Source organism: Rhinolophus sinicus, chromosome 14, assembly GCF_057876585.1.
Source record: "Rhinolophus sinicus isolate RSI-liver-muscle chromosome 14, RSI-T2T, whole genome shotgun sequence".
NCBI lineage: Eukaryota > Metazoa > Chordata > Mammalia > Chiroptera > Rhinolophidae > Rhinolophus > Rhinolophus sinicus.
Genome location: NC_142514.1, coordinates 6,507,587 through 6,535,185, shown reverse-complemented (window position 1 = coordinate 6,535,185; position 27,599 = coordinate 6,507,587). Strand labels below are relative to the sequence as shown.

At 53.5% G+C, this 27,599-nt stretch overlaps 1 protein-coding gene across 2 annotated transcripts in view; it reads left to right on the top strand.

Annotated features, from left to right (window-relative positions):
* The window catches only part of CTNNBIP1 (catenin beta interacting protein 1), a 46,746-nt gene that overhangs the window by 12,805 nt on the left and 6,342 nt on the right, over nt 1–27,599 (top strand). Inside the window, exons 2-4 of one of the 2 annotated variants that reach the window (XM_074334082.2) lie at nt 9,590–9,674; nt 14,438–14,556; nt 15,142–15,232. In XM_074334082.2, the coding sequence (XP_074190183.1) occupies nt 14,461–14,556; nt 15,142–15,232 (187 nt within the window). In that variant the 5' untranslated portion in view covers nt 9,590–9,674; nt 14,438–14,460. The remainder of the gene's footprint in view (nt 1–9,589; nt 9,675–14,437; nt 14,557–15,141; nt 15,233–27,599) is intronic. The other variant, XM_074334084.2, reaches the window with a different exon arrangement.

The window sequence follows — 27,599 nt, the reverse complement described above, 5'->3', positions numbered from 1 at the left end:
ACGACTGACCAGCAGTGCAAATGGAGTTTTCCCTTGGTGAGGGGCAGCAGTGTTGTCAGCATGCTGGGGGCGTCTCGGGCTGACCCAGGTCACAGGAGAGAAAAAGGGTCTGTCTGCCACCAGCTTGCGTGGCTGAGCTTCTTGGCACTGCAGGTGTTCAGCCGTAGTGAAGGTGGTCCGGCCTGGGAGACCGCCTGCCCAGAAGTGGGGGTGGGGGGCACTTGCACCCTAGAGCTGAGGGTTCCAGCCCTTACCTTCACTTATAAATGGACAAGGGCTCTGCAGTCTGCTTTACCCACCCCCCTGGAACCTGCCAGAGGCCGAAGGTCAGGAATCAGGCTGAATCAAAGGAAGATCCGGAGCCGGATTTTGTAGGCGCCCTGGCTCCTGCCTGCAGGTCTCAGGCTCCTGCTCCACCGGGTGTCAGGGCTCCAGCTGTTCTCTGGGAAGAAAAAAAATCTGCTTTTAAATTAGGTCAAAAGATGCCTTTCTTTCCTTCTGTCCTTGTTTCCCCTACTGTGCGGAGAGAAAAGCCCCACCAGTCAGAGCGGCAGAGCCGACCGACTTGGCCCAGGATCCGGAGTGTCCTGCTGCAGCGCGGAAACTTCCTCCCACTCCACGTTCCCTTCCTGTTTGCATTGTTCTCAGGCTGGCAAGCAGGCCTGCCAGGTACTTTTTCTTAGCTGTAAAAAGGTGGGTTTCACCCAATTCAGGACTCGAGTGACAGTGAGAGCTGGGTAACTTTTTTTTTTAACCAATCAGGCCAAAATCATAGGATAAATTTTTTTTTCCAATTTTTATTGGGGAATTTGGGAGGACAGTGTGTTTCTCCAGGATCCTCAGCTCCAAGTCAAGTCGTTGTCCTTCAATCTAGTTGTGGAGGGCGTGGCTCACTGGCCCATGTGGGAATTGAACTGGCAACCTTGTTGTTAAGAGCTTGTGCTCTAACCAATTGAGCCAAACGGCCGCCCCAGGATAAATTTTTTAAAACTAGAAGTTCTAAAGAGGTGCCTTATACCAGTCCAGTTACATCAGCATTATATACTGGGTACAGACAGGCTCCTTCAGTTCCTCCATGTCTTAGATTCTCTGTGGAGGGGACATTCCGAGACCAGGGGGCTTACTTCGCGGTCCCCAAGTCAACGGAACAGGCTCCTCAAATCTATTCATCCGTCAGCACGAATGGCGCGCCCCATGTCACTGGCAGCACTAGTTCATCCGTCCAGATCCTTCAGCACAAAGACCTACAGGCTTTTCAAGGGTCCACAAAAATACTGACGACGTGGGAGAAAAAGGATCAGTGCCCTCTGCTCTTAGGAATTACATGAGAATTGTAACCTTTTCTGCTAGAACCGTGAACACTCAGTAGGGAAGGGTGTTCTAAGGCACGGAGGGGTTAAAGGAGCCTGGGGCAACTGGTCACTCTGAGGTGACCACCACACAGAGTTTCTCACCCTCGGTGCTATGGACATGGGGGCCAGACCACTCCTTGTGGGGACTTCTCCTGTCATTGTAGGATGTTTAGTGACATCCCTGCCCCCTACCCAGTAGCATCCTCCAAATTATAACAGCCAGAAATGTGTCCAGACTTTGCCAGATGCCCGTGACTGAGTCCCACTGCCGTGCAGGGAACCCGTGAGCATCTGGAATCTGACCACCTGCCCCTGCACGAGGGCACAATGGAGGGAGCCCTTTTCTCTCACTTCCTGTCCAGGGTGCAGGTCCTGGGGGAATTGGCGCCTGGGCAGGTTTGTGCCTGTCCTGGAGCTCTTTGTATGTATGATGTGCCTGCGGGCCTGTGGGGCTTGCTCTGAGGGGGAGTCACGCCACAGAAAGGAAGAAGCACCCCCAAACCCCAACGGTGCTTCCAGGCACCACCTTCCAGCTTAACTGTGGTTTTCTGTGTTGATACCTTTCCTGTGGTCATCAGGACAGCTGGGCAGGGCGGCCACGCTCTGGTTGTTACTGGGCCGTTTGGAATCAAGTCAGGTGGATCTGATTTTAATGCTGCGAGAATCTCCCCCAAAGGGCCTTCAGCAGGGTGGTTCACCCCTGGAACAGAATGCAGTGCGTGAAGGGGCAGGTCGCAGCTCGGAAGCAGGAGGTGTTGGAGGGTAGTAGTCATGAGTTCAGAAATCACTCCAGGGCCAGCAGACCAGCAGCCAGAGAGGAGAATGGCCCATCTACACTTGGGCTCCATAGCTGCTCCCCACTATAGGAGGGCCGCCTCTGGCTGACGGGGGCCGTCTGATGGGTTACGGAACTCCACACATATCCAGGGGTCTTCAGAGAGCAACGGCATTCCTCTTCCCATGGCCACACCCCACTCCCCATTTCCTAGTGGCTTTTTAAGATTTTCCCGATTTTCAATTTTGATTTCAAATCTACAGAAAAGTTAAACTAGTGCAGTAAAACCACTGTCTGCTTCTTACCTAGTTCATCATTGTTAACGTTTTGCCATATTTGCACACACACACACACACACACACACTTTTTTTCTTGAACCATTTGAAATTAAGTTGCAAGCATTGAGGCATTTCACCCTTATGGGCTGCAGCCTGTATCTCTTAAGAACCAGGATATTTTCCAATATGACCACAGCATAACCATCACACACAACACATATAACATCGTACAATACTGTTAGCTGATAAATACTCCCTGTTAAATGCTCTCCAATTGCCCAGTCATGACTCCTCCTCCTCCCCCTCCCTGGATCCCATCAAGGACCATTTAGTGTATTTAGTTGTTTTGCTGCTTTATTTTCTGATTGGCAGTAATTTGGGGCTCTAGCTTTCTTTTTTTCTATAGTAGATTTTCATTTTAATTTCAATTAAAATGACTAATGCTTCAATCAATTTCTGAGCCAGAAGAGGCTGATAGGCTGGAGAAAAAACATGAATTCAAATCCAGGCTCTTCACTTATTAGCTCTATGGCCTTGAGCGCTTACTTACCTTCTGAGCCTCAGTTGTCTTGTCTTTAAAATGGGAATATTCTTACCTTGCAGACTTGTTGTGGACTCACATTAAATGAGACAGTGTGCTGAAATGTGACTGACATTGCCTGGTCCTTAGAAAACAGCAGTAATTGTCATTGTTCTGCAACCTTGCCCCGCTTCAGAGAGCTGGAAGGAGCTTTGGATCAGCTTTGAATTTGGGTTGGCGATCTTGGGACACATTCCTCATCACCTAAGAATGGTGCTGCCTCCTGCTAACTCCCTGACTCTCAGGGCCATCATTAGACCTGTTTTGCTCATGCTGGTGGAGCGTGGTTCGAGAATGCTGAGCCTAGCTCTGGATGGAGGAGGCTGAAATGTGGAATTTATTAATTAAGGAAGTTGCTCATGAGGCCCTAGAGTCTGGGAGGTTGCAGTTTAATTACTGAGAGTAGAACTCGTGGAAATTACCTCTGGTGCCCCAGTTTTGATGTCACTAGAGGACCTGAGGTGCCGCCCAGCGTGCGACGTGCAGACACAGCGGCAGATCAGGCCTCAGCCTTGCCTCCCTCTCCCTGGGTCTGAGCTCGTTTTTATCCATTTGCTTGTATACTGGAGAGCAGGCTAGCAAAGGGGTAAGAGCTCAGGCAATCTGGGGAATGGGTGAGTACAGGCAAACGACTCGGCATCTCTGTCCTCATTTGTGAAACCTTGTAGGGACGTTGGTTGTGAAGACTGAACAAGTCACGTAAGTGAAGCGTTAAGAACAAGGCCTGGCCAATTGTAAGCTAGACAATGTGTCAGCTATTTCTTTAAAGCAGTGTTCTCAACCGGGGGTGACTTTCTCAACCCCCAGGAGACACATGACAACATCTGGAGACATTCTTGGTTGTATCCACGTAAGAACATCCAAACCTGGAGAGAATTTTTATAAAAGTGTATTTGAGCCAAACAGAGGACACACCCAGAAGCAAGAGCTCTACAGAATGAGGAAAATGCTTCCGAGAATGACAGTGTGCAGCTTCTTTTATGCATTTGGAATGAGGGAAGGAACAAGGAAGATTACCTGAAGATGGGAGAAAGCAAGATGGGGATGGGCCTACAGGAGCGTTAACAAGACTTGAGGGTGGTTTTACCTAGATGCACAGAAACAATGGTCAGGGCTTGCTTAAAGCAAAGATAAACCTTTTACTAAAGAAGTTGTATGTCTGGGGCGTGTCTTCCTACTGTGACCTGCCCGGTTAGGAATTTATGATCAGATCACCCTGTGAGGTTATTTTCCACAGAACTCTTTGTCAGCCACAGTTGTCACAACCAAGGGGGTGGTCCTACCGGCATCTACAGTCATGTACTGCTTAACAGTGGGGACACATTCTGAGAAATGTGTCGTTAGGTGATTTTGTGGTTGTGCGCACATCGCAGAGTGCACTAACAGAAACCTAGAAGGTCCAGCCTACTGCACACCTAGGCTGTAAGGTGTAGCCTATTGCTCTGTAGGGGAGGAAAAGTCATTTTCCCTCCACCCTTCTGGGTTCTTGGCTGAGACCTCTCTGCAATACAAGACAGATTAACAGAAGAAAAACACGTGTAATAACATGTGTACTTCCTGTACACATGGGAGATACCCAGGGAAGCTGAGTAACTCACCAAGAGGGTAGCAGTCACCACCTTCAATACCATCTTCAGCTGAAGACAAAAGGTGTTGGGGGTCGGAGATGTTGGGGGAGTCAGTTATGGGAGTAACCAGCAGAAGCACAGGAAACAAGAGTAAGGTTGCTATGCAGATTTAAGTCTTCTGCACTGATAAGAGTTTCTAGAGAAAAGGTCATCCCTTCTTCCTGGTACAAATGGAGATCCCTTACTCACGTAAATATACTTTACAAAGGGTAACTTTGGTTTGCATAGCTTCTCTCATGTCTTCTGTTTCTTAAAATTAACCAGCCTAAAATAATCCTTATGCCAAATAGACGTATTTGGGGGTGACAAACTCTCCCCGTACAGCTCCTAGGCTACAAACTTGTACAGTATGTTACTGCACTGCATACTGCAGGCATCTGTAACGCAATGGCATTTGTGTAATTACAAGGGCTACAACGTCACCTCGTGATAGGAATTTTCCAATTCCATTGTCGTCTTATGGAATCACTGTTGTATATGGATCCATCGTTGACTGAAACTTGACTATGGTAGGTAGGGTCCCGGGATGCTGCTAAATATTCTACACGACAGAGAATTATCCGGCCCAAAAGGTCAGTAATGCCAAAGGCTGAGAAACCAGAGATTTGGGGCAGCATGTAGAAAACATGCAAGTGAGGTCCTGTTCCCCCGCCCCCGTCGCTCTTTACCCCTTGTCATTCCTTTGAGTAGGTTGGGGGCTGTGGGGTGAACTGGGAGGGATGAAGGGAGGAAAAGGAAGCTGGGGGTATTTTAAACCTTTGAATTCTTACTGTTTGTTTCGTTTTACCCCCATCCTATAACGAAACGATCACTCACTGACATTGTCTGTGTAGCCTTCTGATCTTACCACTAATAATAGTAACTAAGTTACCGAGTGCTTGCTGTGTACCAGGCACTATGCCTAGTGCTTTCTTTATATATTATCTCATTTAATTTTCACAGCCAGCACTTGGGGCAGGTACCACTGTCACCCCCATCTACAGATAAGGAGACTGAGGCTCAGATGGGAAGGAGCTAAGCTGTCTAATATTCAACTCCTGGTCTTTCCGCAAAAGTTCTCCACGTGTGTCTTCCCCCATCTCAGTTGCTAGGAGCTCCCGCCTTCAGTGTCTCAGCCTAAAGCCTGGCAATCACTCTCATGCGCCCCTCTTCTCACCCTTCACACCACGCCTGCCAGCCCCCCTGATGTCCTGCCCACTCCAGACCCCACTGCCACTGCGGCCCTTTTGCGTGGATTCCTGCCACGGCCTCCTCGCTGGTCTCCCCGCTTCTCCGTCTCCGAGTCAGGTGGCCCTGCTAAAACCCAAGTCAGACCAGGCCACGTGGCTGCCCTTTCTTATAGGTCAAGGCGGGCTTGTCACAGAGGCCTCCGTGGCCTCCCGTTGCCCTCCCTGGCTCACGTCCTTCTTGTGGCACTCACAGGCTTTCTTCCTGTTCCCCCAGCACCCCCCACGTGCCCCCACCCCAGGGCGTCCCACAGCTCGCCCCCTCACCTCCCTCACGTCCCTGCTCAGGAAGGCCCACCCGACAACCCCACACTCTGGTTCCGGCTGGGTTTTTGTCATAGCACCTGTCACTTCCTCCCGTACTATATTATTTACCCTCTGATTTGGTTATTCAGTTTTGTCCTCGCTCTTCACTACAATGTATATAGGGATTTTTGACTGTTTTTTCACTGACGTAGCCCAATACATACTAGTAGCAGGTGCTCAATAAATTTGCTGAATGAGTGCATTCTCCACGGCCACATGGCGGGCTGGTAAGTGGCGTGGCCAGGATGCCAATTCTTCACCTTCTCTCCTTCTTCCCAAAGTGTCTCCCCCCCAAACTGTCCCCCACCACCCCATCCAGAGCACGGTGTCTCCCAGAAGTGCCCTAGGTGTTTCCCAGGTCTGGTCGGTCACCATGTTTTGACTCAGTCTCCAGAACGCTTGGCAGATACTCATGGTGGTACTAACTATCTGAAGAACGAATCCATGCTTTCCATACCCCACGGCTTCTCTGTGGCCCACGGAGTCCAGTCCTAACCGTTCAGCCTGATCTCAGAGCCTTCGCTGCAGACCCAGCAGGGCAGGGCTCAGGTCAGGCCTTCGCTGCAGACCCAGCAGGGCAGGGCTCAGGTCAGGCCTCTGGCCCCCACTTCCTGCAGCCACGTGGCATTCCGGGCTCTTACCCTATTCCCATCCGTCAGTTCCACTTGCGAAGGTGTCCCAAAGCCTCCCATCCTCACTGTCCCTTCTGCGTCACCCCCCAGCCCAAGCCCCAGCTCTCACCTGGGCCAGCGGGGCCTCCCCTCCAGCTCTCCACATTGCAGCCTCACTGGTCTCGTAAAGCTCAGCGTCTCCCTGACTCCCCACTACCGAACGCCTCTTCTCACCTCTCTTAGGGACCCACCTGGTCTGGCGCTGGCTCCCGAGGCCTCAGCCGCACCTTCTTCCTCCAGTTTCTCCGAAGGTCCAGTCTCTTCCTGCTTCGGGGCTTTTACGTGTGTGCCCCTGAGCACAGGAGTGGCCCCCCAACCCAGCTCCTCATCCTTCAAGGAACAGCTCAGAAGTTTGTGTCATTTATCAGAGTGTCTGTGGAGGCATTTGCCTGGGTATGACTGGGTCTGTATTCCCCACTCACTGGGGGCCACTCAGCACAGTGGCCCATGCTCTTTTGCTCGCCTGTGTATTCTCAATGCCCAGCACAGGGCCTGACATATAATAAATAGATGCTCAGTAATTGTTCAGGAATGTCTGTTCCCTGAGCCTGTAATGCCCTTCCCTTCTCTACCAGCAAACTCCTATTCATCCTTCAAAACCCAGTTCCAGTGTCTTCTGCCCGGAGCCCTCGGCAGCTACTCCCTCCTTCTCCATGTTCTTGCAGAGCTTTGCACATCCTCTTACTCTGCCGCTTCCTACCCTGGGTCAAGGGTCTTTTCCTCCTGGCTCTGAGCTGCTCAGGGGGAGGTGCCGGCATTCTGGGAGAGTTTGTATCCTAACGTGACATACCTTTTGGTCGCGTTATTGCGTATTGTTTGTGCTGTGCTTTGTTTGCCTTGTGCAGTGTGCTTTCCTCAGCCGTTTGGTCACCTCCTGGGAGGCGGGCTCAGTGGCACAGCCCCATTTTTGTATCTTCCACTCCCTGAGCTGACGACTAGAAAGGTTTTGGTGAATCCTTCTTGCATCCACGTCATGTCTGCTTAAGGTTACAGGGCCCGTGGCAGTTTGAGAGCACCCTGGTATCCTTTTTGGGTCCCTTGTTCAAAACTTATTAAGAATTTTGGGACAGTGACAGCAGAGCTTTAAACCCGAATGAGGCTCTTCTAAGCGCCCAGGCCTCATGCTCGCGAAGCCATCCTGACCTCGTGTCTCCTCCGGGAAGACGTGGGGTGGAGGTCATGGTTTCCTTTTCACAAATGGCAATCTGCAGGCCCCAGAAGGGCAGTGGCCGACCTCAGGCTGCATAGCTCATCAGCGACAGAACAGAACTGGAAGCAGTGTCTGGCTGTTGGGTCATGTGCCCCGTCCTACGCTGGCTCTGGGGCCCATGGACGTTGAGCCTCGGTTTCTTCCTCTATGAATTGGGGACATTGATCTGGTCAGAAAATGACAAAAAGCACAGCTGGCCGTGACTCCCTGGACAGTCCTGGCAGGAACGCCACAGCATCCCTGTGATGCCTTCAAGTCGTGCAGACAAAGTTCCTCTCTGCTCCTTGGAAGGGCCGAGCCCTGGGGACAGCAGGCGGCTAATTGGCGGTGGTGGGGGGTGGAGAAATTAAAGCCCCCTCAGCAGTGGGAGGAGGTTGTCTCTTTTCATCTCTTTTTGAAGGAATGTGGAGACTTGGGTGGAAAGTTCCCTGGGAGTCCGTGGTATTTGGGTGCTTTGCTATCTAGGGGAAAGAAAAGCAATTAGTCACTGTCACTATCTGTCCTCGGAGGGGTGGCGGGGTGGCCATGCCGGGCGATGGCTCTTCCATCCCAGGGCCATCCCTCGTCAAAACGATACACTGGACAGAGACCCAGAGCTTAGAACGGTGCCTAGGGAAGGCTTTTGAAATCTCACTTTCTATGGGAAACACGTTTTCCTTGGCCCCTTGGGTGAGCGAGCAGCTTTCTTTGCAAAAATCGCTGAAGACAGAGAGTTTCAAAGCTCCTTCGTCTGCCCCTCCCTCAGCATGTTTCTCAGCGGATTTTCCTCAGACCTCCGTCCCACTGGGAGTGGCAAGGCTGCCTTTAACCCTGGTGCTTCTAGGGCTGTGTCCCCCTGCGGAGGAGGTGACCTGGCAGCAGCAGGCAGGCCAGACCTGGGTGCCCCCCTCCCCTGCCTCCCCGGTGTCCCCGCCTATTCGTTTGAGCCATGCATTTGTCAGATTAACCTGCAAAGGACCTGAATGGTGAGGTTGTGTGTGGGAAGCGAAGACAAGACAAGTGTTCTTTGATGCCTGGAAGAGGTGTTGGGGAGAGGTGGACAGACATGTGACCAGGCTAGGAGGTTGTAAGTTATCTGCAACTGTGCTGTGTATGCGTCAGTTTCTTTCCATGTGCCAAGTGCACAGGCACCGCGTGCGCAGAGCTCAGAGGAGGCGCAGCGCCCGGGTACCTGTGCTGGTGCCTCCTGTGAGGTGTGTGGGTGCGCCTGCTCCTGCAGGTGTGGGACTTGCCCATCAGCTGTCCTGAGTGATTCACGCTGCTCTGCAACATCTCCCAGCACAGATCTCAATTGGACTTGGTGACTAACCCCAGGGGAGGAGGGTGACCTGCTTCTGCCGGAAATGACAGGCGAGCACAGCCGCAGTCAGCACCTTCTCCCAGAGGTGTTGGTGCAGATTCCCTGGGCTGGCCAGACACACAGGTATTTCTGGACTGTGGCAGAGCCTGTTGCCATGAGCTTCCCTGTGGTCCTGTCAGCATGGGCGGCTGCTCCAGGTGCAGCTCTGGCAGCCATAGGGCCCTGCTGGCTCCTCCCATGACTTGTGTTCTGTGTTTCCACAGGGCCGCACCTTCCTATTTCTCCCCGGCCACAGCCCGCCCATCCCAGTTGAGCACCTGTTTGCCTGAAGTTAATTTCCAGAAGCAGGTAAGGACTCCAGGGGAAGGACGACCCATGATGGGGCCGCAGAGCAGTGTGGGGGAGGGGACTTTGGGTACAGGCTCCAAAGGCGGGCCATGAAGTTAGCACAGGTCATTGCCAAATAATGCTCATTTCTTCTTCAGGCGTGTGGGTTCTTACGGTGAATGTTGTGGTACTGCTGGTTTCTTTTAGGCTGTTAAGATGTGTGCAGTCTCTGAATTCATATTTTACAGAAGCTCTGTGAATAGCAGTTATATGGCGTTGTGCTTTTGTGCAATGTAAACATTGTACAAATGTAAACGTACATTTTTAAATGTGAGCATTTAAAATAGGTCACTTTTTTTTTTAATGGACGAAACAAAAGACAAGTGTTGGGACCCATGGGGCAGAGGGGCCTTATGTATTTAAAGCACCCCTGCTGTCTGGCCCAGCCTGAGGTTGCTCAGTATTTTCCAATCAAGGACCAGATCACCGGTATAAATGTATATTCCTTTCTATATAAATGTGGGTGTTCACACAGCGTTGGCTTCATGTTTGTAAGTAAAAACGAGTGCAGTGGCTATGTGTGTATTCAGGGCTTCTCATGCCTGTCAAAGGGAGGCCAGCTTTCAGAGCTCTTGGTCAGAATGGGTCTGCTCTCCAGGTCCCTCCTCTGTTGCCTCCTGATTCTTCTAAAGTGAGATCAGCGGCTTCAGAGCACGACTCATGTGCTAGAGGAGACAAGGTCCCTGTAGAGACTGGGCAGAATGTCTCCCAGAGGACGCAGTGTGGCCTCTCAGGCCATGGGTTCCCTTTGTCACTTGGGATCCTTACCAGTGGCTAGAAGCCCCTTCCTCACTGTCCATTACCAGCCAACCTTCCTTCACAGAGATGTGGGCTTAGGGCCAACAGGAGTGTTTGTGTGTCAGGGTTGGGGGATGTTTCTGTGTGTCTGCAGCGAACGTATGTACCTCCTCATTGCATCTGTCCCAATCATATGTAGTTTTCTGGAATCACTCCCACTTTTTGCATAACACATGGATAACTGTGGCCTGATAGGTAGTCACAGACTTCTCTTGTCCTGTTCATGTGGATAGTTGACAGCTGTCTGTTTCTTTCTATTTTCCATTCTTTAGCTCATCCATGCCTTTCCCTGGTTAGCTTCCAGAATGTTGTATCTTAAGAGAGGGAGCAGGTCTATCTCTGACTTGGGCAGTTAACACAGAGATTTTCTTAGGATTAAGAATGGAAGTGCCACCCTGGTAGGCGAGGGGACGTTTGTGGGGTTGCCTGGAGGCCATAATCGAGAAGCATCATTACTTTTGGCTCTCATGGCTGAGGACTGAATAATTGGTGTGTCTAAATTAGTTTCACTTTGGACTTACGCAATTTAAGCACATTTTAATGGAGACCGGTTCTGGGTCCCTACAGGGGAGAATAAGAATTCTCAAATGAACTTAATCTGATGCTTGTCAGAATTGTGATAAGAATGTAATAGCATGTTTGCTTAGCTAGGCACCCAACCCGAACCCACTTCACTATCCTTATAGCATACCAGCGACTGAAATGTCTGTGTCGTTTGGGTTATTATGATTTCTTCTCATCCGTTATTAATTTTCTTCACACCAATACCCTTGATGCAGATTTTGTTTAGGATGGAATGGTGTGAACAGGTCACGAAGGTCTAATCCTTTTGGATGGGAGCACGAAGGTGGGACTGTGTGCCCGTTGGCACATTCGGGCCCGATCCAGCCCTGGCTGCTCCCTCTGTCGGGAGGCGGGGCGGGGTCAACTCAGACGGAAGCAGCCTAGAAGACCACCGTTTTCAGAAATGACAAGAACCTTCCCCGAAGCAAGAAGAAACAGTTTCAGTATCAGTCTCTGCCAGGGAACTGTGCTGAGGGGGGAGTGACCTGGCCCCAAGGGCACATTCAGGCACCTGTGACCCTGTAAGCCACCCACCTGGTAATCACAACACGAGAGTGGGAGGTGTCCGGCGACAGGGAGGCTGTGATGGTGGAAGATGATGGAACGACAACAAACTGTATAGGGTGCCGGGGGTGGAATTGTTGTTCAGAGCAAAATTCTGTAAAATAGACCTCATGTAAACGATTCACAGTGTGTACACACACACACACACACACAGTCACACACTCACACACATATGCACTCCTGTTGGTTCTGAGCTTGTGTCTGTTGGAGGAAGCTTGGCTGGTCAGGAAAGGCCAGTGAGGAAGAGGTTCCCATTCACCATGCAGCCAGGACCCCTCCTCCTGGGATGTACAGCAAACCCAGATACATACCCTTGTCTGGGTAGAGCTGGCCCCCAGAATGAATGAGTTAATGAGTGAGTGAGTGAGTGAGTGAGTGAGTGAGTGAGTGAGTGAATAGATCCTGCTCTGGGACCTGGGACTGGGGTGTGGTTTGTGACAGGAGGATCAGAGTAAGGGCCTGGGCCAGACGGGCCTATTGGGTTGGGGGGGGATGTCTGGCAGTGGAACTCGGGTTCTTTTGTGTGTGGCGACACCTAGTGGCCAGTGCCTCGTCTTCCACGCTGTCTTGACAGGACAGAGTTGGAAGATTCTACTCCTGGAAGCCCTCTCTCTGTCTGAAGGCTTCATGGAGCGTTTCAGATGTCCTTTGGACACGATAGCCCACGGCACACAAACTACTCAGGAATGAGAGTCCTTTGGAAAAGCTCAGTCTGGCTCTGGAACCTGGATTAGGTGCTTTGGTCTCTTTCAACACGATGACATTTGGCCCTAAATTGATGTGGATGATGTGGATGGCAGGGGCCAGCTTAGCCACCACCTGGGCTGTTTAGTAAGCATCTGCCAGGCGCGGTGCTGGGCTGCAGGAGGACGGGGTGACTGAAGCAGCCATGGCCCTGGCCTTCTGGTCAGGCTGGGGAGAGACAAAAGCAAGTATTCCAACAGGGTGCTTTCAGAAAACTGGGACAAGACAGGGCTACGTGACTGGAAGGGCTGGGGCAGGGAGGGGTGGGGAGGGAGAGGGAGGATACACAGAACCGGCTCTGGCTTTGCTGTCAGGAAAGGCTCCCTGGAAAGGCGTCTTTGAGTGAGACGAAGGATGAAAAGAATTCAGTTCCAGGCCCAGGGGACACTCAGTGCAAAGGCTGCCGGGGCGGGGGGTGGGGGGGAGGAGAAGAGCTTCTTGGCACGTTCTAGAAACAGACTGGGGCCAGGAAGGCAGAGCGGCAAGGGGAGGAGGAAGGAGCAGGAAGCAGCCCCACCCCCATCCTGTGCGGGGCCTTGTGGGGGGGCCTCATGGGGTCCTGACAAGGATTGTGAGTGTTTTCTGAGGTAGGGTGAAGCCGGGAGTGATGTCATCTGTTCTGGCTCTTGTTTTAAAAAGATCACTCTGGTGGGCTGGTGGGGTGCAAGGCAGTGAGGAGGTCAGCGTGAGAAGTGCAACCCCAGAACGGAGCTTTCCCGCTCAGCTGTTAGGACGGTGGGGTTGTCCGCAGCCTCTGTGCATGAGGCCCTGGACGGCGGGGGCTGCCGCTCGTTAGAGATCGTCCTTGAGGCGGATTCCCACTCTTTCCCCGATACCAGTTAGGCCCTTTTCTGAACCCGGAGGAGGTGAAAGGGGCAGACAGTAGATGAGGGAGCCTGCGGCTTTCGTGGTGGAAAGGGAAGCCCTGAACGGGACCCTGTCACATCAGGCCTACAGCTGCTACTTCGGCCCCAACTTGCCGGCTCTTTGGCCTATTGTGTGGGCGTTTAGCACCCGGGCCCCTCTTTGCTTATGGGGACTGAGCAGTTGACGGGCTCTCCAGGGAAGCTGCTGTTCAGGGCTCGGGCACATTTCTGAGTCCACCCTTTCCATGGAGACCCCGTCCCTAGGAGAGCCCCCTGCCTGGGAGAGCCTGCTGCTCCCGAGCTCGCTGGCCCTGACGGATGGATGGTGTGGGGAGTGTCCTGGGCCCGCCGGCCCCGTTCCTTGCCTTGGTCCTCCGAGCACAGCTCCTTGGCACCAGGGCTGCTAAGGCTCCACCCCCACCAGCTGCTGCGTTATTTCTGACTCATCCAGGAGTTACAAATATGTAACCTAAACTCCTCCACACCCGGCTCCCTCTCCACCAGCTCCCGGAGGGGAAACCCTGGGACTTCTCTCCTGGGACGTTTCTGCAGGTCGGGCCCCTGCTGCCTGCAGGAGCTGCCCTCCGACAGGTGGGGTGGGCCTGTGAGGGCGGTGGCAGTGAGCCTGGGTGGGTGCCTGTGCCCTACAGCCCCAGGCCCAACTGTCCCCGTCGAGGGACTCCTTGGAGCCCAACCCAGTAGCTGGCCTCTTGAACTCATCAGGGGCTTTCGCTGAGGGAGCTGTCTTGGTGTTTGGGGGCTGGGTATTGACGTCACAGTTTCTCCCACAAAGGCCCAAGCCAGCTGCTTCTGAACATATCACTTTTGCTCCTTGTGGAAGTTGCTTGTTTTGAAAACCTGGGCTACTTTGGGGTCATGTAGCACATCTCTTGTGGCTCGTAGCCAGAGCCTTGCTGGCGGGTGGCTGGAAGGTCGGGCTGGCTGGTAGTCTGGGTCAGCTCAGCCCCTTGGGCCCGACAGCTCTGTGCACAGAGGGGCCACCATGCCTGCTCTAGGTTATAGCTGCTCAGTCTGGCGGGGCTTGTGGGGGCAAGGGAGGAACAGGCAGCTCACCACCTGGTCTGGGCTCAGAAACGAGAGCCTGCAGCATAGTGGGCTGCCAAGCACCGTGTCTCTGGGAGTATCTCGTCCTGACACCCCCCCATCACTATGCTTCTCGCTCTACAGGAGTCTCCAGAGCTGGCCAGGGGATGAACCGCGAGGGGGCCCCCGGGAAGAGTCCGGAGGAGATGTACATTCAGCAGAAGGTCCGCGTGCTGCTCATGCTGAGAAAGATGGGGTCAAACGTGAGTGCCGGTGGGATGTCGCACCACAGCCCCCAGGGAGGGTGCCTGACGGGCAGAACAGAGGCTGTGGCCACCTCCTGTAGCCCCCGTGGTCCAGGAGGGGGCTTGCCAAGCCTGTGGTTTGGATCTGTGGCTAATTCATATGGCACAGAGCCCAGCAGGTCCAGTTCCGGGGACACTGCTGGGGCAGTCTTCCCAACCTTATGCCAGCTTTGGGCCAGGAGGGTGAGAGTTCTAATGGTCCCAACCTTCCTTTCCTCCCGTCTCCCACCTGCTGAGAGTCTTCTCTCCCAGAGAGGCATCCAAGGGGCACTGGGCAGGACGGGCACCCAGAGGGCAGCACGTGTATGTGCAGGGACGTTTCTCCAAGTAGGGCCTGCGTCTTCCTACAGGCGCTGCACTGCACTAGGTCGTCTCAGGGCCGCTGTGTGTAGCAAGGCCTGTGGGACCCAGGGACCAAGTGTCGGGGACGGGAGAGGGATGCTCGCTCTGGAACTGAGGGGTCAAAGAAGGATCACGCAGGCCTGGGCAGGTACCTTCGGGAGCCGTGGGCCCACCCTTCACCTGCAGCTCTCGCCCTTGCAGCTGACGGCCAACGAGGAAGAGTTCCTGCGCACCTACGCGGGGGTGGTCAGCAGCCAGCTCAGCCAGCTGCCGCAGCACTCCATCGACCAGGGTGAGTCGAGGGCCAGGGCTCTGGCCAAAGCCTCCTGGGGCCACCCGCTGGTGCTTCCTGTAGAAGCATAGCCCAGCCGTCCTCCATGGGCGGTCCAGGAGACGGACACAGGCAGACAGGGAGGGGCCGCAGCTCCTGCCTAGTCTAATCCTGCAGGAGGTGAGAAATGGAGGTGCCTGGGGACCCATCACTGCAGAGGTTCTGCTTGTTGCCTTCCTCAGCCTTTGGCCTGACCCCTGCCCACCCAGTGCCCTGTCTAGGGACAGCAAAACTGCCCTTATGTGCTAGGACCTGGCCTGGGCGCAGGCTGCGTGGTGGCTGGGGTATTCCTGTTCCTAACTGTGCTCAAAGGGGAGGCCCCACAGGCCCTGGAAGGCTGTGTGCCCTAGGGAGTTACTTCTTTTTGGAGGTGCCCTCAACCAATCATAATAAGAGTGGCGGGTGACATTTGAGTATATTGTCTAGCAGGCGTGTGCCAAATGCTTGATACGCTTCGTTTCATTTAATTGGAGTTAGCTACTGTTTATGTTATTTTCAGTTAACTGGCAAGGAGACGGGCTCAGAAGCAACAAGTTATTGGCTGCCCTTGGTCGTGCAGCCAGTTACCAGGGGCCCCAGGATGCAGACCTGCAGCCCAGCTCGGGAGCTGGGTTCTGGGTCTGTCACTGTCTGTCCTGGGGCAGCAGGAGGCTGCAGGGCACATACGGGGCTCCCTTTCTGGAAGACTTAGCCTGGCCCTGGGGCCCAGATCCTGACCGGCATCTCCATCTAGTCCTTTCCTTTTGTTCTTAGTACACTGAGTTCGATTATTGGTCCTAAAATACTGGCGCCTGTTGCATGTCCCATGTAAGGGGCTCCCCTAAGTAGCGTGCTGAGCGGCTTGTTTGTCCATCCGTGAGGCCAAAGAGGAGAGCAGGTCTGGCACACAGGACTGCTTGTCTTGAAGCTGCCCTTTTTCTCCTGGATGTCACAGGGCTCTGCCCTGGCACAGGGCCCAGTTCCTGAGCTCTGACGCTGGGTGTGACCCGGCCTGTGCACCCAACTCAGCAGAAACGTACAGGATGTGCCGGTGCCTCGGGCGGCTCTCAGGGACAGCGGCCTGCCAGGGCCACACTCCTGTGGCCATCTGTGCTGCACTGACTGCACGGTGGGCAGAGCTGCGATGGAGTTGAGGGGGGTGGAGTCTGCCGCTGCTCCCCCCCCCCACCACATGGCGTATTCTTTCTGGGAGAGCTGTTTTCTCTTCCAGGTTGATCTGGGTTTCTAACATGGGCTCCTCTCCCCTGCTTGCTGAACCATATCTTCTTGAAACCCTCAGGTTTCTGAGTCCCTGGGACGTTTCCCTTCCTCCCACCCCAGTCGTGGGTGACTAAGTTAACCTGAATTTGAGCTGGGGTGGTAAGAAGGCCTCTAGTAGAATGCTCTTCATGGAAAAAGTAAAAATAAGCTGTAGAATTGTATGTCAGTATAGAAAACAACAAAACAACACTTATACACCTCCCCACACACGCACACACTCAGGCGTGGACGTGTATAGAAAAAGAAAACTGAAAGAATATATTCTGTCAAATATATACCAGGCTGTCAAATAGAAAATTTTGATAGAAGGTAGAACTATATAAGGGACTTTCACTTTCCAAGTCACACATTTTTGTAGAACTAACTTTTTTAACATTGTACACACATTTGTAATAAAAGGTAGTTTAAAAAGTATCATTACAAGAACTTTTTATCTCGATTAGCTAAACCAACAATTGAGAATAAAAATGAGCTCTGTCAGTTGTTTAAGGAGGTTACGGTGACCTCACCTGGCCTGAAACCGCTGAGCAGTCAGGAGTGAGTCATAGGCCTGTGGGTGTGACCATGTGGGCCCCAGAATCCAGGCCCTCCTGATGGTGGGGCTTTCACAGGACACCCAGGCCAGCCACAGACATGTCTCTGGAGCTAAACCAGGAGCTGGGGTGGGGGTGGGGGTCATGTGGGGGCTGGTGGCAGGAGTGGCTCTCTGCTGCTGGGGTGCCCTTCAGACTGCCCCTCACTTCCACAGTTGCCTCTGACCTGAACCTTACGGGAAGACATGCACTGCAGAAAGCCCCAACCTTTCGGCGTTGGAGATGGGAGGGGGCTGTGCCTGGAAGAGCTTCACAAATACACTGTTATTTTCCTTGGGGGCCTAAAGACACCCCAAAGAGACTCACGATAACAACAACAAAACAGCAACCAGTCCAGTCTCTCCCATTTTGGAAGTACATACCTGAGAGCAGGACCTTACATTTCTGCCCTCGCAGTGGGGCCAAATGGGTCTCAGCTAAAATTCTAGTCTGTCTCCCTTCTCTGCTGGTAGACCCGACCTCAGCTGATGCCACAGGCATGCTTTTATCAGAGGCTCCGGTGCTGCCCAGGTGGCAAAAGCTCTGGATCATTGCTTCAGTGCACGGAACCCCAGCATGAAAGGACCCCAAAGGCCCAGGAGCACTCCAGGTGATGGGCTTGCCAGTTCTGCCGAAGCCTGGTGTGAGTGCCTCCTGCCACTAGGTGGCGCTGTCTCTCAGCAAATGCCCTGAGCTCCCCTGGGTGCTGGCAGCTGTGATTTATTGCTGTTCCAGCTCCCCTCAGTAGGGGGCCTAAGGCTGCCCAACCAATGGAACAGCGGATGGCATTGGTCCTGGGGTCCTGCCCACCAACTATAGACCTGCACACGCTTCCCTTCTTGGGCTGGAGGGGTCTGGTACCAGGGGCGCTGCTTCCCCTCCCCAGACCCACCGAGGAGAGTGGACTGGGCATCCCTCCCCCACTGCAGTCTGGCCCCTAGCCCTGCACCCAGGCCTCCCAGCCTCCCCTCATCCCATTCTTCCCTTGGTGAACTTGTGTCCAATATCTGCTGGGTCCAGGCAAGTGCTGGAGCATGGCCTGCCCCTTGGGGCTCACTAAATGGTCCCAGCAGAGAGCACCAGTGGCCCCCGGTACTGAACTGAACAGTGGACCTGCCTGGCCTCTGCTGGTCCAAGACCACCCATGGCAACCTCCTTGTAGGAGCCCTCCTTTTCCTCCCCTGTCTTCCATGATACTTCTCTCTCTCCCTCTCCCTCTCTCTGTCTCTCTACTCTGCACCCCACCCCATTTTCTACCTCTCTGCTTATTCCCCCTGTGAGCACCTCCTTTCCCTTCATCATATCCTCTCGCCTCTCAGTGTCATACGGTCCCTTGGGAGCTCTTATCCACTCCTGTGACTTCAGAGAGCTCTGGCTGGCGCCCTCAGCCCAGACCCCTCCCCTGACCCCAGAACTCTGCGCTGGTCTCTACGGACCAGCCGGCCACAGACGTCCCACACTCAGCAGGTCCGGGTTCATAACCTCTCCCCGCCCCACACTAGCCTCCCACCCGTGTTCTCTGTCCTGACGAATGTTCGCCCACATACCCAGTGTCCTGGGGACCCACCAATCGCTCCTATCTTCCCCAAGTATCTAGTGATTCTCCCGCCTTAATGCCCCTCAGATCGGCTTCCTCTGAACCCCCATTTTGGTCTGAACCCGTATTCATTCTTGTCTCGATTGCTGTAAATGGCTCCTGACTGCATCTTGACTTCTCATCTTGCCCCCTGCAGTGCACTGTCTATTAATACCTCATAGCCAGAGGGACTGCTGAAGGTTACATCGGCAGGTCTCTCCCTTACTTAAGATCTTTCTGTGGCTCCCTACTACCTTGAGGATAAAATCGTAGTGTGTGTTGGTGCCTTTCTACCTCTGCATTTGCCCCTTGGCTGCCAGGAGCCCAGCCCTGACCCCTGACCCCTGACCCTTGACCCCTAGCTTCCTCAGGCCAGTTCTGGCTCTCCAGTGATTTTCTTCACACACGTGCGCCTCTGCTGTGCTACTCCCCACACCGTCTCCTGGTTATCTCTTGACAAACTCTGAGCAGCTTGAGCTTGGGACTGTGGCTTACCTCTTTGTATTTGTGGGGTTAGGAGCCCACGGTGCCCCAGAAAGGCAGGAAAGTGGAGCCAGTTCTCTGAGCACTGTCTCCTGCTCCCTGAGAGTGGCCGATTGGACCTGACAGCCAGGCAGGACTGACTTTGAACCAAAGGAAATCAATACTCTGTGGGAAGGTCGTCTTGCTGAGAAGGCCCAGCTGTAGCTTCCAGAGCAGGCTCGGCAAATGCTGAGTTCATTCCTTTCTTATTACCAGCTTCTCTCTCCATAACATATATCAATTGTTTTTCCTGGCTATAAAATAATGCATAGTCATTGTAGAAAACCAGGGAAAGGTAGAAACAGCTGCAAAGCTTTAAGGATTGAATCCTTCTACAGAGCTATAATTGCTATTACCTTTTGTTAAATCTTCCGTCAGCCTTTTAAAAATATGTATTTATTTTTCATCATACAGTTAGAACCATATCATATAAACATTTTAATATCCATTTTAATACCTATTCTTTACTTAATGATAATTTTACAATGTTCTTAAACAATTTTTAGGAAAACATTTTGGCAATTGTATAATATGCAGCCATATGACTGTATCATCATTTTTGGCCAGTCTTTCACTGTTGGACATTTGTTTCCTAGTTTTGTTATTAATTACAATAACAGCAAACAATTGTTGAGCTCCTCCTATGAACTGGGTTCCTTATCAAGCAGTATACAAGGGATATCCCAGTGAATCCTCACAATAGCCTGTGAGGCAGGTGCTATCACGGGCCCCTCTTTCAAGAAGAGACTACAGGCCCGGAAACATTAAGTAATAAGCTCAAGGTCATAGAGACGTCAGTCAGACACTGCACATCCTTGAGCATAAATCTTCATTGATTTTAAGATAAATTCTAGAAGTGACTTACAGGCCATATGCATTTTTGAGCAGGACAGTGTTTTGCCTGAGGAACAGGTGTGATTCAGGCAGTGAACATGGTGTTTCAGGAGGGCACAGGCAAAATTTGGAAGTTTTCTATTGCCTTGTTATTCTGGATCCCGCAATGCCTTTGAACATGCCGGTTCTCTGACAGCTCCAGTGTCTTCCTGCCCTGGCACTGCTCAGGGTACAGGACGCCCAGCGAGTGCCCATCCAGGCCCCAATGCACTTTGCAGTCACCTGCAGAACTGTCACCCTTGTGTGGTGCATCCTATAGGCCTTTGTCAGGGTGTCTGGGGGCTGTGAGGGCCCCGTCTAGACGTGGTCCATTTTGTTAAGGAAGCCCTTGTCCATTCTCTTGCCTTTTCTTGGCCCTGCGAGCTGTGTTGCTGGCATGGTGGCTCCTCAGGCCTGTTGCAGCCTCCGTCCAATCACATTCTTTCTCTAAGAGACTTTCCAGGGAAGGTCCCCAGCCTGGAGCCAGCTGGGCTCTCTCAGGGCTCTGCTGGCTCTCCCCCTCGGAAGCCAAGGCTGCCGGCCCAGGATGCTGCCAGCGAGCCTAAAATAGGTCGTTTGGCCTCAGGGTTACACTGGAACCTTCGTAAAGGAGCTGTGCTCACGGACAAAGCAGCAGGCAGCCAGCATCTCCAAGGGAGTCGCCCACCCCCTGCACAGCGCTTCACTGTCGATCACCCCACTTGACCCTCTCAGCGGCCCGTGTGTGGGGGTGCTGGCACCATCTTCTCCGTTTTATAGCCAGCGTTCTTCCTGGAACCCCGGCCCACACCCTTCTAGCTTCTGCTCTTTTCACTTCCTCTGTGCAGCCCTCTCTGGCCCCTTCCCGGGCCGGTCACTGCTCGCCATCTCCTGAATTGCCTGTGGATCTCTCCTTCTGTGTATCCATGATCGTATTATGTCAGGAGCCCTGTGGGGCCGGGTCTGTGCTGTGTTCAGCCTGTAGCCCAGCTTCTGGCACAGAACAGGGTTTGCTGGATCCTTGTGGACCGAGCCTCGGAGGCGAGTCCCGTGAGAGACTCCTCTGTGTGGACCACCTGCTGGGGATCCTGGGACCCCTTTCCCCATGCGCGGCTCTGAGGCTTCTTCTCCCAGATGCTCCAGGTGATAAACTCTGGACTGAAATTACAGTCAGGTCCTGGGAGAATTCCAGTCTATGGATGGGAAGCTAATCTTTTTTTAACTGTAATCAACTCTTACATGAGAATTACCTGTAACCTAACAGTAATCAAGTTGGACCAAAAAAAAAAAATCACACATACATTGAATCCAACAGAAAAATCAACCAGAAGGATGTGGTATGTGATAACTTGTGTCAAAGAAAAAGGAAAAACAAAACAAAACCCATAAAGGGGTAAGGAATGTGCTGAAAGGCAGGGCCATTTGCTCAATTCAGCATCTGGTTCTGGCCAGGGAAGGGCTGGCTGCTTTGACCCTTCCTTCACCAGCTAATGGGTTCTATTGTTTGGAACTGAGAACAAAGGCCTCCAAGCCCTTATGCTACTCTAATTAACCTCCAGACACCCTGTAAGAGGCTGACCTCTGCCAGGAGAAGAGCCTCAAGGGGCCGCTCTTCCAGCTGTGGGATACTCGCTCACATGAGCCCATGGGTCTGTGTGCCAGGCGGGCGTGCTGCCAGGTAACCAGGTGACGGTTCCCGCCCTCGAGCTGCTGGCCCAGCATGGCAGGCAGAAGAACAAATGTGTAAAGACCTTGGGGCACACAGATCACAGTATGACTAACCCTGAGGGAGGGGAAAGCCACAGAGAAGAGGTGCTGTTTGCATGGGTCTTAAAGGATGCGTGGGAATGTGTGGGGGCCGACGGGGAGGAGGACGTCACAGGCTGAGGGAGCCCCTGGAGCCGGCCCAGCCTGGGCGTGTGGTGGGGGTCTTCGTGTCCCCCCGAGAGACTGGTGTGGTGGTTGCCGATTCGGTGGTAAGTGGCTGGAAAGGCCAGTGGGCTCAGGACGGAATTTATTCTGAAGATTTCAGGGGTCACCACAGGCCTGAAGGGGAGGGATAGCCAGGTCGATTGTCCTCTTAGGGTGAGCGCTGGGGAGAGCTCACGGGGCAGAGGGTAAGGCAGGAAGACAGCCAGAAGGTCACTGTGATGTCAGGTACGTGATGCAAGTGCATTTCAGAAGCTGGCCGTTTAGGACTGAGAACCTGCAGGCTGGGAGAAGAGGTGGGGATGGGGTCTGAGACCGAGGGCCGAGTGGATGGGCAGCTGCAGTGGCTGCAGTGGAGAGGCAGGGAGGGGAACTCCGAGTGGGAGGTGCCTGTGGGGTCCAGGAGGGGACCGGAGCACAGTCAGCTCAGGTCAAGGTGGGAGTAGATGGAGGACTGGGTGTGAGTGAGTGAGGGCAGGAGTTGACCTGGTGAGGACGGGAGGGGGGCGGGAGCTCTGGGAGAAGGGGAGCGGGGAGACCCCCCCTCCGCCCACTGGAGGCCAGATTGGCGTGCTGGGGAGGAAATGGGAAGTGAGGCAATGGAAGCAAGAGGACAGGTCTCTTTGAGAATGTTGGCCGAGAGGGACCACAGCTGGGGGCGGGGGTAGTGGAGGTCAGGGGACCGTGGAGCATTGAGTTCTCCCAGTGTGGCCATGGGCCCCCACCCTGAATCGCCAAGGGTAGTCATTGAAGTCCAGACTCCTGGGCCCTGCCCCAGTCCTAGGAATTAGAATCTGCATTTGAAACAACCCCAAAGGTGACTAGGCCCCCACTAGAACTTGGGACCATGACAGGACTTGAAGAGGGTCATTCCTGACCCCTGAAGGGAGCCACACACTCCTCCCAGATGCTGTCCCTTCCCTGCAGCCAAGCTGTCTGGTCTAGGAGCGTTCACGTTCGGGGAGACCAGAGTTAGAGCAGAGAATGGGTACCTCACCTGGGGAGGCAAAGACCAAAGATGGGCGGTGCGTTAGCCTCAGCAGGGGTGTGGTGGGGGTGATATGGGTTTTGGGGAGCCAGGCTGGGACTAGAGCAGGGGGTTGGAGGGCAGGGCTGGGAGTAGAGCAGGGGGGCTTGGGGGGGCGGGGCTGGGACTAGAGGGGGGGCTGGGACTAGAGCAGGGGGGTTGGAGGGCAGGGCTGGGAGTAGAGCAGGGAGGTTTGGGGGGCGGGGCTGGGACTGGAGCAGGGGGGCTTGGGGGGCGGAGCTGGGACTAGAGGGGGGTTGGTGAGCGGGGCTGGGACTAGAGCAGGGGGGTTGGGGGATGGGGCTGGGACTAGAGCAGAGCAGGTAAAACCCGAGTTATGACCCCACAAGATGCTGTTTGTGATACTTGATGCTGCGACGTTATCCTGGTTGGTCAGATGGCTGAGACAGGTGCGATTCATATATTTCACAACTGAGGAAACCGCGGTGGGTGTGCAGGGACTCGCCCTGCACTGCACAGGAGGCAGGGTCAGACCCAGGCCGGGGTCCTGGGGTACCAGAGTCCCCCAAGGTAGCCCAAGCTCAGGAGGGCCCTCGATGGCTGGTCAGGGGCCCAGCGCCCCTCCCAGGAGCCAGGTCCACGTCTTGGCCCACATGCCCTCTTCCAGCAGCCTGGGTGTCTGGTGATAAGGTTGTCAGCCAGGAACTCAGTAGGTGCCACTAAGCCTGGAGCCTGCTTGGCTGCTGAGACCTTGGTGTATCAGGGCTGCTGTCCCCATGGCAACCAGTGTCTTGCTGTCTCTGGGTAAAAGCCATCTCCTGGGAACTTTGGGCATCAGAGCTGATACATATAGAAGCCCAGGGCTGCTAGGCTGCAGCTGCTAAAAACAGCATGTGCCACCCAGCGGTCTGGGTCTGTGGGAGGAACCCAGTCCGGGGTGGTACCTGAGCCTCATCCCCGTGGAAAGTTTCCCCCTTAGAGGAGTGTCTGGGACCTGTTTTCCCAGGAGCCTTGCCTCCTTGCTCATCTCCCCAGAGCCGGTAGCTGAGCCGCTGTAGTGTTGAGGTGCCAGGTAGCAGAAGCTGGTTGGTACTGACAGCAAGATAACGAGCCCACAGGGTGAAGAGATTCCACAACCAAAAACTGTGGCCAGAGAAGGGGACAGACATCATGTTTCCTCTCCAGCCCCTGGCTGTGAGCATGGGGCATGGCCTGGGCCCGGCAGGTCGGGTTCCCTGGATGGCTTTGAAGCACTTAGCCAGAGTTCCTGCTCTTCGCTGTCTCCTGCTTCCAGCAGCCATGGGAATTTGGAGATGGGGTTTCAGGGTTGTATTTCTGAGTTTTTCAGGCCGCAGAGGTTTTCACTCATTAAGAAGCTGTTAGGCCCCTGGGGAGACCATGAGTCATGAGGTCCCTGCCCTGCGAACGTCTGACCCTGGAGTAGTCCTGAGAAGCCCTGGCCCGCGAGAGGTGTGGGGGTTTCAGAGAGGCTCCTGTCCCCCGAGCACGTGGCCATGGGGGGCTGGGCTTGAAAGAGCCCATGGCTCCAAGTCGGGTAATGTGGGTGCCTCCACCCGTGGCTAACGCCACTCTGGGAATCCCCCTGTTTTCTGGTGACACCTGCACAGGGCTGTGTCCTGGACTCGGGCCCGGGCCAGCAGCCTGTGGGAGCTGGACCAGGCCTTGTGGACCTTGTGTCAATTTCTAGGCTAGGGTTTGCCCTCAGGGCTGTTTTCTCTCTCCCCAGCCACCTTTGAGCACCAGCTCTGAGCTGGACTTTGCAGGAGCTGGAGCTGAACGAGCTCTGAGTCGGCGTGTCCCCTGCAGCCTGTACACTCCGCATATCGTAGCCGCCGGAAGGCTGCCGGGTCCCTCCTGGAGAGGGAGGTTGGTGTTGGGAGCTGTCATCGCCCTGGGGCCTGAGCCCAGCTCTGTGTGAGCTCCAGCGCCGTGCTTTTCTAGGACTGAGCTCTGAGGTCCTGGAAAAGCATGAGGGGCTCCACTAGGACTTCCCTACCAGGTCTAAGTAATAGAAGCTGTGAGTACCCCTACCTACCCATCAGCCTCAGGGCTGCAGCCATGTCCGGGTTCATCCACTATCACTGAACCAGCTGTGAACATGTAGCCGCAAGGAGTACGTTCTGGCAATTTAGGAAATAGATTGCGGTGCCTAGTGTATTGATGAAAAGACCTTTGCAAGACTTTAACTTAGAGCCTCAAATACCAAGAGTGATTCTCCAGACATTGGGGGCTGTGTCTGAGTACCCTGAGGGCTTTCTCCAAAGCACACTGCCCCTGCCCCCTGCACCGCAACACCCTGTCGTGAGCAGGGCTTCCTGATGGCAGCATGCAGCTTCCCTTCAGTCAGCGGGGCATGGGCCGAGGGTGGTGCTGGCGTGTGGAGCCTGTTCTGGGCCTTGGATTCTGCTGTTGTGAATTCATCCTGAGCTTGCAAACAGACCAGTGACCCCATTGTCTGTCTCCCGCCCCCGGCCAGTGGCCAGCTTCCCTTTTATAAGCTCTCACATATTTGTCATTTTTCTCTCCCCAGTAACTTGACTGGACTCTGTTACAGGGGCACAGCTGGCATTGGGCGTGGGATGGGATGGCCTGCTGGGTGCCCTGCCCTGGTTCAGGGAGCTGTGCCCTCGCCAGCACCTTGGCCCTGCTTTCCATAGCAGGTGAGCCATGGGACTAGGGGTGCGTCTGGCAGAGCAGCAGGCCAGGGCAGGGCGTGGGGTTTGGGACAGGGGCCCAGATTCAGGACTACTCCCAGGTTGGCATTCTGGGTTCGTGCTGAATTTTCTCCAAGGCACCTCAGGGCTGCTGTGGTGGTGTGTTTTAAATCCTGTGTCTTTGTTCCATTCCGATCGGGATGGATGGATTGCTCCAGTCCCTGCTGGAACGTGAACAGCTACATTGCTCTGGGTGAGTGGAGAGGGCAGGCATTGCCTTCTCCTGAGAGCAAACAGCAAAGTGTGTAGTGGCTGTGAAGGCGTGGAGTTCGGAGTCGGAGTCCGAGTCTGGTCCTCCCTCTGCCTCTGATTCACTGAGTTGCTTCTCTCTCTGAGCTTTCAGGTTCCTCATCTATAAAATAACGATTCGTCCTGTAGCCCAGGAACTTTCCCAGGTGCTGTGAATATGTGAGTGAACAAGACAAAGTCCCTGATCATATGGAACGTGCTTTCCAGTGGGGACACAAAAATCACACCAGTATGTAACTCCACGGATTGAGCTGAGGTACTGAAGCAGACTACAGCCGCCTGGTGACGCAGACACATTTAGAAGCTGTGGTCAGGGAGGGCCTGGGGAGGTGATTTTGCACAGAGACCGGCCTGAAGTACGAAAGCTGAGATGGACTCGGGGAGAAGCACTGAGGCCAAGGAAACGGCAAGTGCAAAGGTCCTGAGGTGCAAGTTACTCGTGCCTGGAAGACAGCCCAGCGGCTGGAGCCCAGTGAGGGGAGGGCGGATGTAAAAGGAGGAGGTGAAGAGGCAGTCAGAGGCCAGGTCGTGATGGGTCTCACAGGCCATCGTATGGAGTTTAGAATTTACTCTGTGATGAGACATGCTGCAATAAAAAGGCTTTGGAGAGTTTGAGCAAAGGAGTGGCTGTGTTTTTAAGAACTTCCTTCTGACTGCTGTGTGGAAAATGGACCATCAGGGGCCAGAGTAGGGAGATCCAGGAAAAGGGGTACAAGAGGCTAGTGCGGGGTAGAGGTGGTCTGGACCAGGGTGGTGGTAGGAAGAATGGTAATGTATTCAGGATATATTTTAAAAGTAGAGTCAATGGGATTTGTTGATGTGTTGTGTGCGAGGTGGGGGGGTGAGGGGAGGAGGAATAAGGAAGACCCCAGGGTTTTGACCAGCAACTAAAGGATGGAGGAGCCATCCGCTGAGGTGAGGAAGGCTGCGGGTGGCGCAGGCTTGGCAGCCGCACCATTTCACATCCCACCAGCAGTGTGTGTGGGTTCCTTTTCTGCACGTCCTTGCTCACGCTGGTTGTTGTCTCTTTTTGGTTCCAGCCATCCTAGTGGGTGTGAAGTGGTATCTCATTGTGGTTTTGATTTGCATTTCCATAATGACTGACGATATTGAGCATCTTTTCATGTGCTTGTTGACCATTGGTGTATTTTCTTTGGAGACATGTCTATTTAAGTTCTTGGCCCATTTTCAAAATTGGGTTGTTTGACTTTTTATTGAGTTATTTATACCTATGTCCCAGATACCAATCCTTTACCAGATATATGCATTGCAAGTATCTTCTCATTTTTATTAATACTTTGCTTTTAAACTTTTTAAAAATTTATTTTAAGTATGTTTTTCCAGGACCCATCAGCTCCAAGTCAAGTAGTTGTTTCAATCTAGCTGTGGAGGGCGCAGCTCACAGAGGCCCATGTGGGGATCGAACCGGCAACCTTGTTAAGAGCACCGAGCTCTAACCAACTGAGCTAACCAGCCGCACCTATTAATACTGTTTTTATAGTATTCTTTGAAGCATAACTGTTTTTAACTTTGATAGAGCCCAAATTATCTATTTTTTTCTTTTGTTACTTGTGCTTTGGGTGCCATAGCTAAGAAACCATTTCCTAACCTGAAGTCATGACGATTTACTCTTAATGTTTTTTTC